Here is a 20796-nt window from a genome sequence, read left to right as displayed (position 1 = left end):
GAAAAGAATGAAAGAAGAAAGAGAGAAAGAAAAAGAAAGAAGAGAGAAAGAAAATGAAAGAAGAAAGAAAGAAAGAAAAAGAAGAAAAGAAAAGAAGAAAAGGAAGGAAGGAAGGAAGGAAGGAAAAGATTATAATGGAGCATACACAGAAACGTGATATGCACTTGACATTGACATTGCAGATGAAATAGGAGAAATGATTAATATTCAGTAATGGTGCTGGGACATTTGGTTTTCCATGTGAAAAAATATATATATATATATGAACATATATACCATCTAGGTTTGTGTAAATATACTCTATGATGTTCACACAATGAAGAAGTCACCTAATGACGGATTACTCTGTGTCTCCGCCATTGAGTGCCATTGACTGTATCTGTATTCACTCACTGGCAGTCATCATGGACACACTTCTACTTTATGTTGTTTTCTTTCTTCACTTAATTCATTGTTAACACACATTTGTTGAGATTATACAGCAGGTTTAACTTCAGGCTATAAACATTTCACCTTGTCTTATAGCTTCTACATAACCATTGTAATTAACATTTTTGATTTTTATTTATTATTTATTTATTTATTTTGAGACAGAGTCTCCTTCTGTCACCCAGGCTGGAATGCAGTGGTGTGATCTCGGCTCACTGCAACCTCCGCCTCCTGGGTTCAAGCGATTGTCCTGCCTAAGCCTCCCCAGTAGCTGGGACTATAGGCGTGGGCTACCAGCTCAAAAAAAAAAAAATAATTTTTTTTTTTTAGTAGAGAGGGGGCTTCACCATGTTGGTCAGGCTGGTCTCGAACTCCAGACCTCAAATGATCCGCCCGCCTCGGCCTCCCAAAGTGTTGGGATTATAGGCGTGAGCCACAGTGCCTGGCAGTAATTAACATTTTTAATGACTGCCTAATAAGCTGCTTGTCAATATATCACAAGGTATTAGAAAGGACTCATGATTGGGTGACAGAGAGTAAACCCAAACAAGCTTAAGAAGAAGAGAAACATTCATTGACATCTACAGTGGAAAAGACAAGGGTGGCACTGGTCTCAGGCATGGCTGGAACCAGGTGTCCAAATGACACTGCTGGTACTCTGTTTCTACCTCCTGGATGCTTTCTCCAGGGCTGGCTTCATTGTCAGGCAGGCTCTCCCCAAGAGGTAGCAAAATGGTTGCCAGCAGCCATTGCTTATAAAATGCCAGCTAAGCAACCTTGCAGAAAGAACACCTCCTTTCCTAGGAGTCCCAGCTAAAGTCCTGGGCTGACTCTCATTAGAATAACTTAGATCATGTGACCTATTCGTGTGACCACCTCTGAACCAATCTCCGTGGCCAACAGGAGATGCAATTCTCCTATTGGTCTAGCCCTGGTCATGTGGTCTCCCCATATCCAATCAAGGGATGGCAATAGACCCATCCAAACCACATTGATTGTGGAGGAGAGGCAATTCCTTAAGTCAGGCTGCGATGCTGTTGGCAGAAGAAGGGGGAATGAATGCTTGGCAGGAGGAACCCAGATGTTTCTCCTGCTCGCTGGATGTCTAGGACTCCCCTCCCCAGTTTCTGCTGTGACAGATGATACAGTAGCTGTGGGTAGAGCGTCACTCCCTTCTCCGTCTCACGGGGAGCAGCTTGCTCTAGGCGTTTATAGATGATGCCTCCACATGGGATTTTGTTTGAGGTGAGGATTCCACCGCTTAACAGCATTTGAAAATCAGTGGCCATAGTGTGCCCTCCAGCTCCAAGTGGCTGAGAATCCATGACCTTAACTTTATTCCTCTCCTGGAACCCGCTGAGATGCTGCTTCTTGTTCTTCTCTGCTCTCCTTCTCTTTCTAGCCTTTTCCCTTCCTCCTCAGCACTCCCCACTCCCACAGTGGGCATAGGGGCCCACAGATAGCTGGTGAGGCTGGAGAGATGGTATCAGGACAGGGGCAGGGGCCTCCACTCCAGCTCTTCCTTTTCCTTCCATTAATCCTGCCCTGTCAGACCCACTCTACCCCTATCCTCTCCCCTCTGGCCCAGTGGGAACAGCTCTCCCAGGGCCACTGGGACTCAGGCAGTTTGGGTGAAACCAATTAGCACCTGGCCCTGACTTTTCTGGTAACTGAGCCCTCTACTCTGGCCCAGGTCCTGGTCATCCTGATGGATGTGTTCACGGATGTGGAGATCTTCTGTGACATTCTAGAGGCAGCCAACAAGCGTGGGGTGTTCGTTTGTGTGCTCCTGGACCAGGGAGGTGTGAAGCTCTTCCAGGAGATGTGTGACAAAATCCAGATCTCTGACAGTCACCTCAAGGTAGGGGCCCCAATGAGAGTCCTAAGGGTACTCATATTAGTCCAGACAGGATAGTCTATGCAGTAGTAACAAATGTCCCCATCTTGTGTTAACAGCTGAACATAATAAAGGTTCATTTCTTGCTCAAACAAACACCTATGTAGGTCAGATGGCCCTCCTCCATCTTGTAGCTACATCCTGAGAAATACATGGCCTCTAAGATAGCCATGACAGGGAAAGGCTGGAGGACTCTGCAGGATGTTTCCAGGATCTGACCTGGAAGAGATTTTCATCGCTTTCTCTTATAACCCATTGACCTTACCCAGATGCACAGATGCTAGGAAATGTAAAGGGTCATGGGTATCTAGTGAGCAGCATCTCTGCCATGTACTCCTGTTCTCCTCTCAGCTGGGGAAGCCCAGGGGCTGCATCTCACAGGGCAGGCAACCTCCAGGGTCTGTGGGATACGTTCAGAACTCCCTGGCCCCAACAAGATGTTGATCCTCTTGGACTTCACTGAACCCTGTACTTCCCTCTCCTGGTAAAGAGAAAAGAAACCCAGAGATAAGGGTTCAATTCATCACACAAATTTGAGGACAACTAATTCAAATGTGAACACCACCCATAGCTTTCATGAGTAGGCCCAGCTGAGCAGCTGATGGGTGGCCCTCAGATCTCCTTTGATAAGTCTCCTCTAGCTCAGGCAAGAGAGGTTCTGTTCTCTGGGAGAACCTCCCAGATAAGAATGAAGCCTCCTCTCTCCCTCCCTTCTCCTATGCATGGATGCAGCTGAGTTCAGTGCTGCCTCCTGCTGCCATAGGCCTTGGGACCTCTGACTGCTGGTCTGTTTGGCATGACGTGGATCACATCTCCTTGGTACCAGGCCATTGAAACAGGTCAGGACCGTCAGAACTGGCCTTGCTTTCGTGGCCTATGCTGGCCACACCTGACAGTACTCTGCTCACCATAGGACAATGGTGTCCCTCCTCTCAAGATCTCACAGAGCTATGGAGAAACCCAGGGGAAGCGGCTGGAGGCAGGACTGCCCTTCCCAGAGCCTGGCAGCAGTCTTTTGAAGAATGCAGACAGTACTCCACCTCCCTCAGCCTTAACCTTGAGACTTCCACACTTTACCTGCCTTCCATTTCTCCAGCCTTCCAGCCCTAGGGCGGGAGCAGCAGGTGTTACAGGGAAGACAAGGGATAAATAGAGCCATGGTACGATTGCAGACTCACCTTTGCTTAAGACAATACAGGGTCTATTGCTACCTCCACAAAACTACCTCCTCTGGCTGCACCCAGCCTTCCCTCTGAACAGCTTGCAGTCAGGGACTCAGGTCAAGCCACTTACAAGGCAGGGCTGGGCTTGCCTCCAAGTAACTGCCAGGCCACCTGTGGCTCATGGGGGCCTAGACTCGGAGCTCCATAGGCATCAGGCCGTTGCTTTTATTTGCTGCCTTATTTGAATTCTACCCCCTTCCTTTTTTTGTTTTGTTTTGTTTTTGTTTTTGTTTTGTTTTGTTTTTGCCAGCTAATGCCAGGACAATGAAGAACAATTCAGCCCAAGGAAAATACTAATATGGTCCAGAATCCCACCAACCAGAGATAATACATTTTCATCTTGATGAACATTCTACCAGACATTTTCTTACACAAATTGTCTTAGTCCATCACAGCTGCTATAACAGAATTCCATAGACTGGTGGCTTATAACAACAGAAATTTATTCCTATGGTTCTAGAGGCTGGGAACTCCAAGATCAATGTTCTAGCAGATTCGGCATCTGGTGAAGGCCACTTCCTGGCCTATAAATGGCTGTCTTCTTGCTGTGTCCTCACGTGGCAGAAGGAGTGAGGGAGCTCTCTAGGCTTCCTTTATAAGGCACTCATCCCATTCATGAGAGCTCCACCTTCATGACCTAATCTCCTCCCAAAGGCCCCACCTTCTAGTACCATCACCCTGGGGATTAGGTTTCTACATAGAATGGGGGTAAGGGGAACACAAACATCCAGCCTAAAGCCCAAATATATCTCTATAAACAGAATTAGGAAGTGACACCTTGACATTCCCTCCAACAGAACATTTCCATCCGGAGTGTAGAAGGAGAGGTGTATTGTGCCAAGTCAGGCAGGAAATTCGCTGGCCAAATCCGGGAGAAGTTCATCATCTCAGACTGGAGATTCGTCCTCTCTGGATCTTACAGGTGAGCCCTGGATTCGTCTCCTGTCAAGGGTTCGTGGAGGACAAGGGCTGGGCGAGGTGGAGCCCAGCTCCCATCGCTCAGACACACACACCCCCACCAGCTCCCGGAAGGTATCCCTCTGCCTGGAGCTGGAGCTGCATCACCTAGATGGGGGGAGAGGCAGGAAATGTGGGCCCTTGCTGGCAAGAATTCCAGGTAGAGAGGCATTTCCAGGTGCCTCCGTTTCCCTTGATATTGCAATAGGACATAGAATCCTCTTCTTTTCCCTCCTCGGATATCTTAGATGTGATTATGAAGTGATGCAATTTGTTTAGTTGTGTGTGTGCATACCCCATTGCTTTTTTCTTTTTTTTGAGATGGAGTCTCGCCCTGTCACCCAGGCTGGAGTGCAATGGTGCAATCACAGCTCACTGCAACCTCCACCTCCGGGATTCAAGCGATTCTCCTCCCTCAGCCCCCCACGTAGCTGGGATTGCAGGCACCCGCTACCACACCCGGCGAATTTTTGTATATTTCGTAGGGACGGGGTTTCATCGTGTTGGCCAGGCTGGTATCAAACTCCTGACCTCAGGTGATCCACCCCTGTGGCCTCCCAAAGTGCTGAGATTACAGGCATGAGCCACTGCGCCCAGCCCCATTTTATTTTTTAAATTTTTATTATTTGCTCAAGCAATCCACCAGCCTCAGCCTCCCAAAGTGTTGGGATTATAGGCATGAGCCCCCTGCGCCCGGCCTCAGTTTGTGTTTAGACCCTCACACTAGACTCCTACATCCAAATGACTGACCACCCATTTATTCGAACAATGCTACCTTGCCTGGGTCTGTCTTTGAAACTTGATTCAGAGCTTAAAAGATATTCTTTGAAATGTTCTTAGTGGTGGCACTAGGGAAGTGGATTTGATGGTGGGTTTTGTGGGAGGGATGAAATGAGAGGGCAATTGAGGAAGGAAGGAATAGCCGAAGGTCATTTGGGAACATTTTGTTTAGGAAGGTGATGAGTGTGACAGAGAGTGCAGAGGGGGCAACTGGTTGCATCTTATCTTACTTCCTCTGCTGCAAATACATAGCAGTGACCAGAGAAATATGAGCACAAACATTGGGATAAGCTGCGAGTGGAAGGCAGGCTTCCGGGGGCGTTAAGGATGCCCTCTTTCCCCAGGGAGCGGGAGCCCGCAATGCTGTTCCAAAGCCAGGTGAAGCCAACTGCCAAATCTCTAGCCAGAGACACATGAGCATAAAGAGAAAGAGAGAAAGGGAAAAGAAAGAAATAAATAAACCCTAACATTTAAAATGTGCTATCTTTCTTTAGCCTTATTAGTGCCGTTTAGCTGAAATTCCACTTTTAATGACATTAACATTGCTACCTCCAGTCTTCCTTGGGCTTATACTTGTACAGTGTCTTAGTCCATTTGGGCTGCTATAATAACATCCCATAGACTGGATAGCTTATACACAACGGAAACCCATTACTCACAGTCCTGAAGGCTGGGAAGTCCTAGGTCGAGGTGTTGGCAGATTCAGTGTCTGGGGAAGGCCCACCTTCTGTCTCATAGACTGCTGTCTTTTCACTGTGTCACACAGCGAAAGTGTATCTTTATCCCTTCATGGTAAAAAGGTGAGGGAGCTCACTGGGGCCTCTTCTGCAAGGGCACTAACCCCATTCCTGAAGGTTCTACCTTCATGACCTAATCATGACTAATCATCACATTGGGGATTAGGATTTCAAATATGAATCTGGAGGAGACACAGACATTCAGTCTAGAGCACAGAGCATAACTTTCTCTCCATCCCATTATTTTCAAACTTGCTGATAGATTTTAAGTGTGTCTTTTGTGAACAACATATCATTAATTTTTGTTTTTCTGAGACGGAGTCTCACTCTGTCACCCAGGCTGGAGTGCAGTGGTGCGATCCCAGCTCACTGCAACCTCCGCCTCCTGGGTTCAAGTGATTCTCCTGCCTCAGCCTCCTGAGTAGCTGGGATTACAGGTGCCTGCCACCACACTTGGCTAATTTTTGTATTTTTAGTAGAGATGGGGTTTCGCTATGATGGCCAGGCTGGTCTCGAACTCCTGACCTCAGATGATCCACCCACCTCAGCCTCCCAAAGTGCAGGAATTACAGGCGTGAGCCACCGCTCCCAGCCTCATTAAAGTTTTTTAAAGTATAATTTTATCATCTGTCTTTTAATAGGTATAATCCACATAGTTATTGTGATTGCTGATCTATTTGGATTTATTTCTAATATTTCTATCTTGACTTTGCTTTGCTTTTCCCCTTTTGTGTTTGCAGTTGAATGGACAGGTTTTCATATTACTTCTCTTTTAGATAGCTCCTTTTTTTTTCTCTGCTCGCTACGAAGCTTAATAATTTATATTTAATCTTTTCTTGTAATGGGACTCCTTCAGTTTTTAAAATACTTTACACGTTTTCCAAACAAAGTCCAAAATTGTGTAATAATTCTCCTCTCCTCCCAAATACAACAAGGACCTTCGTGCACTGTTTTTCAACATTTTGGTTCCTATTAAGTTCGTCAAGGCTGTTTCACTGTAAGGCACAGAAAATCTACCTAAACTGGCTAAGTAAAGGCGGAAGGGAGGGGGTGTTGTAAGGCTGTGGCAGTTAATCTCAGGCACAGCCAAGGGCAGGACCAGCGCCTGCCAGGCCTCCCCAGAGTCTGGGAAAAGCTAGGGTAAAAGCTGCTCACTCTGGCTTTTATGGGTCCACAGGCCTGTTGTTTAGCTTCTTTTTCTGGTTCTCTCTCCTGCCTCATGGATTGTATAAGTTAAATCTGACCTCCTCATCCCTAAGCTTTGGGGCCTCCCAGCCCAGCCCCCACCACCATCACTTCTGGTCCAGCCATTCTGTCAGCCCAGATCACCAACCAGTGGATGAGCTGTCTCCGAGGCTGGTGTCCACCCCTGAGCCAGTAACCTGTGGCTGGGGCAGGGGTGGCAGAAGGGAACTTGGCACGTGGCGAAAACATGGCTGCCCTTCACCCAGGCCTAGGGTGGGGCAAGTTTTCAGAGAAGAATCTCTAAAATATGTCATTCCGTCCTCAAACTTTTTAGAATTTGAAGGTAGGAGAACAAGGCTATGGAAAAAAAGAGAATGTGGCTTAGGAGGCACTTCAAGTGCAGTTCACACCTTCCTGCCCAGCTTGCCTTGAGGTCTGGAATGTCCGTCCTAGCACTGAGGGTCCCCATGTAAGTGCCTGCTCTGGGTGTTTCATGTAAATGGAATAATCATTCAATATGCGGCATTTTGTGGCTGGCTTCTTTCACTTAACATAACGTTTTCCAGGCTCATCGAGCTGTTAGCGTGTGTCAGTGCTGCCTCCCTTTTCGTGGCTGAGCAATATTCCATGGACCGGACGGACCACAGTTGGTTTATCTGGTCGTCAATCCATAGACATTGGGTGGTTTCCTCCTTTCGGCGATTGTGAATATGAGCTGAGGAATTCTTGCAGCGCTCTTGACACTCTATTTCAAGGCACACATTCTACCCTGGGGAATGCAGATTTTGTATCACTAAAGGGAAGAAGGAGGTTGAGCTGTGGGCTAGAATAGCTGAGGATTCCCTGAACATGGGGAAGAAATCAAAGAACAGGTGCAGTGTTGAGCTGTCTCCTCAGTAGCCCCAAAATATGATACACTTTAAAGTGATCTGGGCCGGGCGTGGTGGCTCACACCTGTAATGCCAACACTTTGAGAGGCCGAGGCGGGTGGATCACCTGAGGTCAGTAGTTTGAGACCAGCCTGGCCAACATGGTGAAACCCCGTCTCTATTAAAAGTACACAAATTAGCTGGGCGCAGTGACACGCACCTGTAATCCCGGCTGCTGGGGAGGCTGAGGCACGAGAATCACTTTGAACCTGGGAGGCAGAGGCTGCAGTGAGCAGAGATCGCACCACTGCACTCCAGCCTGGGTGACAGAGTGAGACTCTCCTTCAAAAAAAATTAAAAAATAAAAAATAAATAAAGTGATCTGAACTTCAACAGATCAAAGTTTGGATGTTTAAAAAAAAAAAAACTTCTTACCCAGAGGCTCTTATCTATAACATCCTGCCCAAAGTTCAAGATTAGACAATTATTTCTGAGAAATGTTGCACCCTCCCAGGACCCACTAGCTGCATTGCACAGGACCATGGGGCTGTTATCTCTGTGGAAAAAAGGAGAAGGCCTGGGAACACAGTCATTTGGAAACAGAGATGTAAAGATAAAAGGCTGAGAAACAACTTCTTATTATCTGTGTGTATGACGAAAACTGATGAAGGAGCTTAAGCGACCGGGAGGGATTTCGAACATTTCAGGGAGATCAGAACTGCGCTAGTTGTGGGGGCTTCCTCTCTCTACCAAATGGTGTCAAATGCTGGGCAGATTAAGCTGAAACACATTCCCAAGATAAACTTCCCTGTAACACCTTCAGGAAAACAGTGTCTATCTTCAACTTCTCAAAATATGAATTGTTCCACCCTCGAATCCTCAAATCCATATCATTTCACTTTTAAACCAAACAATCTCTCATACATTATGCTTTCCCCTAGAAGAACAAGAATGTGAATGTGTTAGGTCGTACCCCACTCTTTTGTTTCGAGATGCTCTGTTGCCTAGCGTGGTGGTGGTGTGATCTCAGCTCACTGCAGCCTCAGCCTCCTGGTTCAAGTGATACTCCCACCTCAGCCTCCCAGTAGCTGGAATTACAGGCGTGCACCTGGCTAATTGTCTTGTATATTTAGTAGAGATGGGGGTTTCACCATGTTGGCCAGGCTGGTCTCGAACTCCTGACCTCAAGTGATCCGCCCTCCTCGGCCTCCCAAATTGCTGGGATTACAGGCGTGAACCACTGCTCCCAGCTTCTATACCCAACTCTTAATAGCTACGTACCTGTCATCTCTCTGGGCCTGTTTCCTCATCAGAACGAAATGGAAAATAATAACACATTCTCTTTGTATTAGAATTGTTGTAGAATTAAGTAAAACAGCAAGTGTAAATACTTAGCTGCTGGGCATCTGAGATGCACTAAAAAAAGGTCACTTAAGAGTGTATTGTTGTTTAAGACATTGGTATTACTTAATACTTTCAAATTTATTTTGATATTAATAATTATAGTTCCAAGCAGGGTCTGTTTGAAGAGGATTACTGAGTTTTACTAGGCAGGCCGTGATTATTACTGTTACCAGCATTTTTATGCTTAACTAACATTGGTCTGTTGTATAAAGTGGTTTGACCTCACTTTCCAGTTGGTTTCTGTGAATTAGAAAGGAGCTATCATTGGCCGGGCACGGTGGCTCACGCCTGTAATCCTAGCACTTTGGGAGGCCGAGGCGGATCACCTGAGGTCAGGAGTTCGAGAGCAGCCAGACCAACACGGAGAAACCCCATCTCTACTAAAAATACAAAATTAGCCAGGTGTGGTGGTGGGTACCTGTAACCCCAGCTACTCAGGAGGTTGAGGCAGGAGACTAGCTTGAACCCGGGAGGCAGAGGTTGTGGTGAGCTGACACTATTGCATGCCAGCCTGGGCAACAAGAGCGAAATTCTGTCTCAAAAAAAAAAAAAAAAAAGAAAGAAAGAAAAGGACTATTATTATGAAAGTATACTAATTTTTTTATTTGTGAAGGTAAGGGGTAATCCTTCTGCAGGGTTTGTTAGAGGGAAAGTGTTGGAGAAACATGCCTTCCCCCAACCCCTAACCCCTCTGCGCCCTGCTGCCCAGTCCACTCTCCGAGTAAAGAAGCCAGCAGAGAAGTCGGAAACCATGTCCACAGAAGGCAGATGGGAGTGGAGTTCATCCCTCCCTGTCTTATGGGAGCTACTGGGGAATTAAAATGAAAAACAAAATCTCCTCTCAGAAAACTTCCCTACGAAAGTAGAAGTGAAGGAAAACAGTTGCGTTATCAAGTAAGCATTAGACCAGAATACAATGCGCATGATGGGCAACTCACTACAGAGACAGCAGGCAGAAAGAAACGTCCCTCCTTCATATCGCAAAGTGGATCCAACCCATTTCAGTAGGGAGGTTCTGCTTGTGGAGTCGGAGGACAGCTGCAGTCAGGCCCATCTTCTTCCAGAACACCGGAGGATGGAGTGTGACTTGCACACAGCTAAAATGTTTGAAGTAGAAAACGAAGAAGGGGAAGGTCTCTTCCCTTATTTTCAGTGGGAAGAACTAAGCATCTCATTTTTAATTTATACTTGCCCTTCCAGAGTCCATTACACAGCCCAGAGGCCCTTGCCCTAGTCAGGAGGAAGCAGAACTAACATTGCTGAAGGATGTCAGGGCCTGGGCCAGGTGTGATCAGAACTTTAATAAGGGCTGGGTGCGATGGCTCACGCCTGTAATCCCAACACTCTGGGAGGCTGAGCGGGGTGGCTCACTTGAGGTCAGGAGTTTGAGACCAGCCAGGCCAACATGGTGAAACCCTGTCTCTACTAAAAATACAAAAAATTAGGCCGGGCACAGTGGCTCACACCTGTAACCCCAGCACTTTGGGAGGCCGAGGTGGGTGGATCACCTGAGGTCAGGAGTTCAAGGCCAGACTGGCCAACAAGGCGAAACTTGTCTCTACTAAAACTACAAAAAATTAGCCAGGCATGGCAGCAGGTGCCTGTAATTCCAGCCACTTGGGAGGCTGAGGCAGGAGAATTGCTTGAACCTGGGAGGTGGAGGTTGCAGTCAGCTGAGATACACTCCAGCCTGGGCAACAGAGCAAGACTGTCTCAAAACAAAACAAAACAAAAAAAAACGGACTTTAATCAGGATTTAATCCTTATGACAACACTTTGAAGAAGGCATCATCCCATCACCCTCCTCATTCACAGAGGTGGGGCGGGGGATTTAGGCACAGAAAGGGGAGGCAACTGACCCAGGGTCACCAGCTTCCTTGACTAGGGTCACTGGCTCTCCAATCCCTGTGAAGCTGGGAGCTGGGCTTGTTAGCCAGATGTGCAGCCCAGGAGGAAGGTGGCTGTAGCCTGAATACATGCAGGGCCATTTGTGTTTACTGTCATTCCTGAGGGTTGTGGAGGAGCCAGCTCCTGCAGGGAGCACAGGACACCAACAGTGATTTTGCCCTTGACATTCAAAGGTGATCTGCTTACTAGCCTTTCAGGGGATCATCTTCCTCAGGACCAGTCTCCCCTTAGAGTTGTTTCCAGTAAAAACAAAACAAAACAAAAAAACCAGAAGAGGCAGGCCCTTTATCCCTTTCTTTTAGCCCAGCTACCTGGGGCTTCAGATATTTTGGCCCCTCCTTCCGGTTGTATATGGTTCTCCCAAACTGAAGAGCCCTGCTTCCTCTGCTGAGGCTAGAGGGCTGACGTTGTGCATTTCAACACTGAAGGGCTGGTTGAGGGACTGACCCCAGCATAGGTGCCATGCCAGTGCCATCAAGAAAAATTGCAGAGCGGCCAGAGGGGATTTGCGTGTGTGCTCTGAGATCAGCAGGAGCTAAGGAAGTGCTCTGGGGTCAGTGAGAGGGAGCCACCACTTCTGCCTGGCAGGTCCAGGAGGTCGGTGCCATTGGCTGGAGTTGGGTCTTGAAGGATGGGAATGATTTCAGGGGGTGGGGAAGAGGCAGGCAAAACTGGGCATTGGGAACAGCACGGAGAACAACAACAGCAAGGCATCATCCTGGCTTCTAACTGGCCTCCTGCCCATGGGTTTTCTCTCCCAGGAACAGAACACAAACCAGATCAAACCACTTTAAAATCCTTCAATACTCGCCACTGCTCCTAGGGAAAAAACAAAAAACAAAAAACTACATCCTTACCAGGGCCTCTATCTCAGTAGGATGCCCCCACTCCTCCACGGGGTTGGCGCCACACTGGCCGCCTCCTGGGTCTTTCGTGCTCTTTCAAGTCTCAGGGCCTTTGCACTTGGTGTTCGTGCCCTCCGTTGGAGAGCTCATTCCTGCTGTCTCTATCTTGCTAACTCCTCATCTTGCAGGTGGCGGCTTCCAGATCATTGCCTCAGAGACCTCTGATCACCCCCTCCCGAGCCCTCTTACCCTCCATGGCTTCACTCCCATCATGATTTGGAATTATTTATTTGTGAACTTGATTAGCCAAGATTATAAACAACATGAGGTCAGGGACTGGACTGGGTATGTTTTCTTCTCTGTTGCTTTCCTGGCATGAAGTATGGTAAATACGGCATCTGATGCATTGTACATGGCCACAAATATTTGTTGAATGAATGAATAAAAGCACATTGGGTTCTGAGCATTCAGTGTCCTGAAAGATTATAGTTTTTCAAATTGTGCCTTACCATCCATTAGTGGGGTGTGAAATCAATTTAGTAGATGATGTCTAGCATTTTTTTTACATGACACAGAATAGAATAAAAATAATCAGAGCACACTGAGGTAAAGGATGTTCTGGAAATTATTGTGTGGTTATGTACTTGTAGGTCATGATGTAAAATGTGCTTTTCCAAGAATAGCCAAGATAAATCCAAAGAAGAAAAACAAGCAGGGAGAACTTGCCCTACCAGAGTTCAGGACTTGTCATGAAACTGCGGTAATCAAGACAATGTGGCATTGGAAGAGGGACAAATTGACACACAGAACAGAAAGCTCAGGCACAGATTCACACATGACAGAGCATGTCAGAGCAGTGGGGAAAGGAGGAAGTGGAAAAAATACCCCCCCGTATGTAAAACGGGATTACTACCCACCTCGCATGCATTTGTTTACAAATCAACTTGCAATTGATGAAAAGAATTTGAATGTTGAAAATAAACTTTAAAACTCTTAGTAGATTTCTTTAAAAAAAAAAAAAAAGCATTGACCATAAAAGTTTGCTTAATCTGACGATATTACAATTAAGAATGTTGGTTCATTGACATCTTGGCTGGGCACAGTGGTTCACCTCTGTAATCCCAGCACTTTGGGAGGCGGAGGCAGGCGGATCACCTGAGGTCAAGAGTTCAAGACCAGCCTAGCCAACATGGTGAAACCCTGTCTCTACTAAAAACACGAAAATTAGCCTGGTGTGGGGGCAGGCACCTGTAGTCCCAGCTACTGGGGAGGCCAAGGCAGGAGAATCACTTGAACCCAGGAGGCAGAGGATGCAGTGAGCCGAGATTGAGCCACTGCACTCCAGCCTAGGGGACAGAACGAGAAAAGGAAGGAAGGAAGGAAGGAAAGAAGGAAGGAAGGAGGGAGGGAGGGAGGGAGGGAAGGAAGGAAGGAAGGAAGGAAGGAAGGAAGGAAGGAAGGAAGGAAGGAAGGAAGGAAGGAAGGAAGGAAGGAAAGATATCTTAAAGAAAGTGAAAAGTCAGTTACGAACTGGAAGCAGCTATTGAAGATGCACACACCTGACAGAGATTAGTGCTGAGACTCACAAGGGCACAAGAGCACAGCAGAAAAGTGGGTGGGAGACGTAAGTAGGCATTTCACCAAGGAGGCAACACATGGTTAAAAAACAAAAATAAAAACAAAAACAAAAACAAAAAAAAACATGTGGAAAGATGTGCAGCGTCATGAGAGATCCGGAAAATGTGAGTCGAGGCTAGAATGAGTCCCCATTTCACACCTCTCCAACCAGCATAGAAATGAAAAAGACTAACCATACCAAATGGTGGATTTCAGGGATCTTTCACACACTGTTGATGGGATTGCAAATTGGGACAATGACTGTGGAAAGATTTTGGCCCTTTCTCTAAAAGCAGAATACTCACCTAGTTTAAAACCCACCAACTGTACTCCTAGGTATATTTCCACAAGAAGCTGGTCCACATGTATGGTAGAAGACGTATGAGAATGTTCACGGCAGCACTGTTCACAACAGAACCCAAATGCTTAGCAGAGGGAGGTGATGAATGCACCACGAGACAGCCATCAGTGCCATATTACACAACAGTCAAAAATGAAGTACTGCAGGCCGGGCACAGTGGCTCACACCTGTAATCCCAGCGTTTTGGGAGGCCAAGGTGGGTGGATCACTTGAGGTCAGGAGTTTGAGACCAGCCTGGCCAACATGGCGAAACCCCGTCTCTACTAAAAATACAAAAACTAGCCATGGTGGCAGGTGCCTGTAATCCCAGTTACTTGGGAGGCTGAGGCAGAAGAAGTGCTTGAACCCAGGAGGCAGAGGTTGCAGTGAGCCGCGATCATGCCACTGCACCCCAGCCTGGGCAACAAGAGTGAAACTCCATCTCAAAAAAAATAAAAAAAACCAAAAGACAAAAAAAATTCTTTAATTATGGAAAAATGAAAGCAAGGTTGTTATGATCACAGGATTCATGACGTGCTGAGTTCTAGTTCAGGGGTCCTGGGAAAGGGATGCAAGGAGGGATGCTATGGCTTGATGTGGACTATCCTCAAGATGCTACCTTGGCCAGGTGTGGTGGCTCATGCCTGTAATCCCAGCACTTTGGGAGGCCAAGCAGGGAGGATCACTTGAAGCCGGGAGTTCAAGACCAGTCTGGGCAACATAGCAAGACCCCATCTCTGCCAAAAAAATTTTTTTAAGAGAAAAGTTTTTGAAAAGATGTGACCTTTTCTTTTAGGTAGTGGGTTCATAAGTGCTTACTATATTACTTTAAATCACCAATTAAATAGCTAAATAAGTGAAAATGGGTGATGAATAGACCAATGAGTAGAGTGGTCATGAGCCGAAGATGATTAAATGAATGCTACGTACTTATGGGCCAAACAACAATAGAAATAAAATGTATTTCTGCTCATGGGCTGTGATCAAAAGTATAAAAGCTAAAGCATGGCCAGGCACAGTGGCTCACACCTGTAATCCCAGCACTTTGGCAGGCTGAGGCAAGTGGATCACGAGGTCAGGAGTTCAAGGCCAGGCTGGCCAAGATGGTGAAACCCTGTCTCTACTAAAAATACAAAAATTAGCTAGGCATGGTGGTGGGCACCTGTAATCCCAGCTACTCTAGAGACTGAGGCAGACAATTGCTTGAACCCGGATGCAGAGGTTGCAGTGAGCTGAGATCATGCCACTGCACTCCGGCCTGGGCAACAGAGCGAGACTCCATCTCAAAAACAAAAGGAAAAAAAAAAGCTAAAGCACGAGATGCCCGGGTGTGTAGGTGTCGGGGGCTCTGGTGCCGGGCGCTCTGGTGCCGGGCACAGTGCAATCAGGGACACAGGTGCTGGGGACCTGAGGAATTGCCAGGACGTCTTTGGACTTGTTCTTTGGACTTGTTCTTTGGACTTGTTCTGTTGAGCAAAGCAGCAGCTATGTTGCCCCATGTAGCCTGATTTAGACAACATAGGGCGACTGGCTTCTGAGTGTAGCGCGGCCCTTTGTCCCTGCAGCTTGCCTCCTGTCCCGTGGCGGGGCTGGTCCTTGGCTCCGCTTACCTCTCTGGGGGTGTGGGTGGTTCCCTTCCTGAGGTGAGATTTAAACAAAGCCTCATTGCTGTTCCCAGGATTATCCGAGCCTTGTGCGGCCCCGCCCTGCCTCGTAGAGCAGGCAACTCCCAACCCCGGGCTGAGGCCAGGCCTTTGGGTGGCAAGACGGGTGGGCTGGGGCTGGGGGCTGCGACCCCATCCTTGGTGGGCCCCTTTCTGCTCAGCTCTGGCGCTGTCCCGGCTCGGCGACCATTGACCATTCCCCCGACCATGCTTCTCCCCTTGCTTCAAGTTCACCTGTGCGGGAGCCCAGGATCCTCTAGCCTGGCGCTCTTGGGAGATCTATGCTATTACCAGAGTTTCAAGCATTGCTTGGGGGAGGGGGGATTGGGGAGGGAGGGGGGAACGAAAGGAGTTTTCCATCGGAAACAGAAAAGATTTTGGGTTAAATCTGGGAATCAGGCCAGGCGCGGTGGCTCACGCCTGTAATCCCGGCACTTCGGGAGGCCGAGGCGGGCGGATCACGAGGTCAGGAGTTCGAGACCAGCCTAGCCAATATGGTGAACCCCTGCTTCTACTAAAAATACAAAAATTAGCTGGGCGTGGTGGCGGGCGCCAGTAATCCCAGCTATTCGGGTGGTTTAGGCAGGATAATCGTTTGAACCCGGGACGCAGAGGTTGCGGTGGGACGAGATCGTGCCATTGCACTCCAGCCTGGGTGACAGAGCGAGACTATCTCAAAAAAAAAAAAAAAAAAAAAAAAAAAAAACACACACACAAAACTCTGGTATACAAAGTATATACAAAGTAATAACTGCCTTAGGCATTTGGTTTTTCCCTAAAACCTGTAAGTGGTGGCCCCAGGCCTCTCCTTGAGGGTGTCTCCCCACTCCCCCATCCCCTCCACCCCGTGTCTCCAGGGACGCAGGCCGCACGGCGCTCCTCCTCTGCTCATCCCAGCTGGGGCCCTGTGCCTGAAAATGGAGCCGAACCCTCTTTCAGGAATGCTTTAGATTTTCATGAAAACACAGCCCGGCTTCCCAAGAGCAGCCTTTTGTAGGGGCTTTCCCCACCCCTGTGTGGTTAAAGGAGCTGGCGCTCCACATTCCACAGGTGGAGAGAGAAGGCCCCGGCTGCTGGGTGACTCCCCTGAGCGCGGAGTCCGGGAGCCTGGGACTCAGCCCCCTTCTGCCTCCTCAGGGAGCCTCTAAGGGGCTGCAATCTGAGCACCACGAGGGAGCCTTGAGGCCAGGGATTCGCTCTGGCCTCTTAATTATTCGCCTGCAAACACATTCTGGCCCCTGAGCCTCAGTTTCGTCGTCTGTAAGAGAGGCGTTGCAATGTCTCCCTCTCAGGGTTTCTGCCTGGATGAAACGAGCCCGCCAGGAGGGGAGGGTGGGCATGGGGGTTGGTCCCCTTACGTCCCTGCCCCGGGGGGTCCCACAATTCCCAGACTAGTCACCCAGGAGGGTCTTGGGGCCCGGGCCGGCGAAACCTCCTATCTGTCCTCCTCTTCCTCCCCTCCCCTCCTCCTCTTCCTCCTCTTCTCCCTTCTCCCCTTCCCCCTCCCCTCCCCTCCCCTCCTCCTCTTCCTCCTCTTCTCCCTTTCACCTTTCCCCTTCCCCCTCCCCTCCTCCTCCTCCTGTTCCCCCTCCCACATCCCCTCTCCCTCCTTTTCCTTCCTCCACCTCCTCCCTCCCTTCCCCTCCTGCTCCGCTTCCCCTCCCCCTCCTTCCTCCTCCTCCTCCTCCTCCCTCCTCCTCCCTCACTGTCTCCTCTTCCCCTCCAGCTTCACCTGGCTCTGCGGACACGTGCACCGGAACATCCTCTCCAAGTTCACAGGCCAGGCGGTGGAGCCGTTTGACGAGGAGTTCCGCCACCTCTACGCCTCCTCCAAGCCCGTGATGGGCCTGAAGTCCCCGCGGCTGGTCGCCCCCGTCCCGACCGGAGCAGCCCCCGCCAATGGTCGCCTCAGCAGCAGCAGCGGCTCCGCCAGTAACCGCACGTCCTCCAACCCCTTCAGCGGCCTCTCGGCGGGCAGCCACCCCCGCACCCGAAGTGTGTCAGCGTCATCGGGGCCCGGCAGCCCCGCGGCCCCACACCCGCCTCCACCGCCCCGGTTCCAGCCCCATCACGGCCCTTGGGGAGCCCCGAGTCCCCAGGCCCACTTCTCCCCGCGGCCCCACGACAGCCTGCCAGCCGCCGTCTACAGCAACCTGGGGGCCTACAGGCCCACTCGGCTGCAGCTGGAGCAGTTGGGCCTGGTGCCGAGGCTGACTCCCACCTGGAGGCCCTTCCTGCAGGCCTCCCCTCACTTCTGAAGGTCCCTTCCCCTGCTGCCCTCTCCAGGCCCAGGACTGGGCACTCCCTGGGGCCCAAAGACCCACCACAAAGCGAATGGCGTTGAGCCACTTCCCTTTGAAAAGACACAGTCATTGCCATGGTTCAATGTTCCCAGGTCCCAGGCCATCCACTTGCGGGCCCCCACCAATCCTTGGGTTCCCTGCTCTAGTTCGACCTGTGCAGCACATTCCAGAAGGTTCCAGGGAGGTTGTGGGGCAGCTAGAGGACAAAATCATGAAAACGGAGCCCCTGTCTTCCAGAGATCATCCAGGGCTGTAATATTAATGGCCCCCTAAACTCTGTAAGAAGCGTGAAATGCAGCCCAAGTTTTACAAATGGGTAATCCGAGGCACTGAGAGGTAGATGGTAGGTTGGTACTTCTAGTTCCCAGTGCCTGGGAATGGTCCACTCCCAAGAGATTCAGGAAAGACAGAGGAGAAGCTGTGGGAACGTTCTGGATGTTTCGGGAAAGTTGGGCAAACTCCTCCTCCTAGGAAAGGCTAATACTAGGGTATCCCTGGGCCTGATGAGTTAGGGGTGAGGCCCCGGAACCCGTATCTGTGAGTTGTATGGGGGGCCATCTGAAGCTGTAGCCACCAGGGATGGAGCTAGCTGAGGAGTCTGGGGGGTCGGGTGGGACAAGACAGTTTAGTAGACTCAGATTCTTGCTTCAAAGAGCCTTGGGCTGGCCTGGAGGTCCCTGGAGTCTAGGCTGGACCTAGGAGCTTGAGTTGTCAGGGGCCAGGACTGGCGCCACCGCAGTGCCCAGGCCAGTCTTGAGCAGCAGGGAGGGCTCAGCTGTCCCCAGATCCAGGTGCCTCTGACCAGCCTGGTCACCTCCTGAGGAATAAATGCTGAACCTCACAAACCCCATCATTCATTCCTTCTCAATTCACAGTGCCCATCTTTGTTCCTGCAGTGGTACTAGGTCCTAAGGGCACAGCCTAGCTGAGTGTAAATAAATATAGGATGCTTAGAAAGCATAAAGGAGGGGCCAGGCATGGTGGCTCATGCCTGTAATCCCAGAACTTTGAGAGGCCAAGATGGGTGGATTACCTGGTCTCAAGACCAGCCTGAACCAATATGGTGATACCCCATCTCTACTAAAAATACAAAAATTAGCTGGGCATAGTGGCATGTGCCTGTAGTCCCCCCTACTCAGGAGGCTGAGACAGGAGAATTGCTTGAACCCAGGAAGTGGAGGTTGCAGTGAACTGAGATTGTGCCACTGCACTCCAGCCTGGGCAACAAAGCACGACTCCATCACAGGGGGGGAAAAAAGAGAGAGAGAGAGCATAGAGGAGGGGTGGCCAGCCCTGTGGTGGGTGGGACATCAGGGACACTTCCCAGAGAAAGTAACAGTTAACCCTGCACCTCAGGTGTGATAGCGGGGTCAGTGGTATGTGATCCAGGCTGGGCAGCCAGAGGGAAGCAGGTGCCAACTCCACATCTTTCTTCTGTTTCTAGGCCCTCTCCTCCTTTGTCAGTTTTTGGCTGGGAAGCTCAGCCTTCGCTGTGGAGGGCCGAGAACACAGCACTGTTTCTCCTGGTGGCCTCTGACCCCTGATGGCTTGTGGCATCCTCCCCAGTCCCCTCTGCCCATCCATCCCTGTTCCAGTTCTCCACTGCTCCCAGCATGGTCAGGGGCATCCTGGCTTCCAGTTTCTTTTATTATTATTATTAATAATTATTGTATTCCTGTCCTTCACTTTTCTTCTCCTTAGTTCCTGAAAGTAAACAAAACAAAACAAAAACAAAACAACAACGCTTTGGTTCCTGGTGGCTTTCTCAATCCCAGCCCTGACCCTGTGGTTTCACAGCTGGCGGCTGAGATGAGGTTAGAATGGCCGGGCCCGGCTGAGCATTCCAAATTGGATTTCACCATCTGCTGAGAAAGTTTCAGGAAGGCAAACCTTGCCAGGTCATAGAAGCCCCCAAGCCCAGCTTTCCAAAGGCCTCAGCCTGTGCCTGTGTCGAGCTCAGTCCTGGGAGATAGGGGAGAACCCACAGACAGGAACAAGCCCCCCTACTCCTGACCACCTTCCATCAGCAGTCTCCCCTCCGTGGTCGTCTTTGTTGACAAAGATGCAGTTTCTCCTCTTCTGAGCACCTGTAACGTGTGATGCGCTGCCTGCTGGGAGGTTAGGTCGGGGCTGCCCCGGTGAGTGGAGCATGAGCAGAACGGCTGAGGGTCACTTCCAGGCAGAAGCTTTGAGAGCCTGGGCACAGGTTGCCACATAGAAGCAGCTCTCCAGTTGAAGCCCTCCTCTGCCAGCCTGGGGTCCTAAGCGATGAGCAGAATCCCCACTCCCACCCACCAACCCGCAGTGGATATGTAGTGAGCAAGAAATAAACCTTTGTTGTTTAAGCCGCTGCGATCTGGGGGTTGTTTCTTCCTGCACCATGATCTAGCTTTGCCCGAGTGATACAGCCTCTGAGATCCCCCAACTCCAGGCTGGGCCATTGCTCTGGATTCCCGAGACCCCCCACCACACACACTGTTTCCACCAGAGGATTAGGGGTGGTTTTACACACCTGGCAATTGTGCGTCTGAAAGCCAGAGCAAGTCTTTATCCAACTTTCAAATCCTACAAAACCAGGTCACGTTCCATCGTTAATTCTGCTCTGGGTTATAATCACACCTGTACCTCCCTCGCTGGG

The 20796-nt window shown here is 49.6% G+C and overlaps 1 protein-coding gene across 5 annotated transcripts in view; it reads left to right on the top strand.

The window, feature by feature from the left end:
* The window catches only part of LOC105468496 (family with sequence similarity 83 member A), a 33354-nt gene extending 12848 nt beyond the window's left edge, over window positions 1-20506 (top strand). The window contains exons 3-6 of one of the 5 annotated variants that reach the window (XM_024788692.2): window positions 2123-2290; window positions 4347-4471; window positions 17582-17841; window positions 19860-20506. In XM_024788692.2, the coding sequence (XP_024644460.2) occupies window positions 2123-2290; window positions 4347-4471; window positions 17582-17841; window positions 19860-19939 (633 nt within the window). In that variant the 3' untranslated portion in view covers window positions 19940-20506. Of the gene's footprint in view, window positions 1-2122; window positions 2291-4346; window positions 4472-12422; window positions 12701-17581; window positions 18782-19859 lie in introns of those variants that run through there. The other 4 variants (XM_011718701.3, XM_011718700.2, XM_024788693.2 and 1 more) reach the window with 4 other exon arrangements.
* The last annotated feature ends 290 nt before the right edge of the window (window positions 20507-20796 follow it).

Source organism: Macaca nemestrina, chromosome 8, assembly GCF_043159975.1.
Source record: "Macaca nemestrina isolate mMacNem1 chromosome 8, mMacNem.hap1, whole genome shotgun sequence".
Taxonomy (NCBI): Eukaryota; Metazoa; Chordata; class Mammalia; order Primates; family Cercopithecidae; genus Macaca; species Macaca nemestrina.
This window is presented reverse-complemented; position numbering and strand designations above follow the sequence as displayed.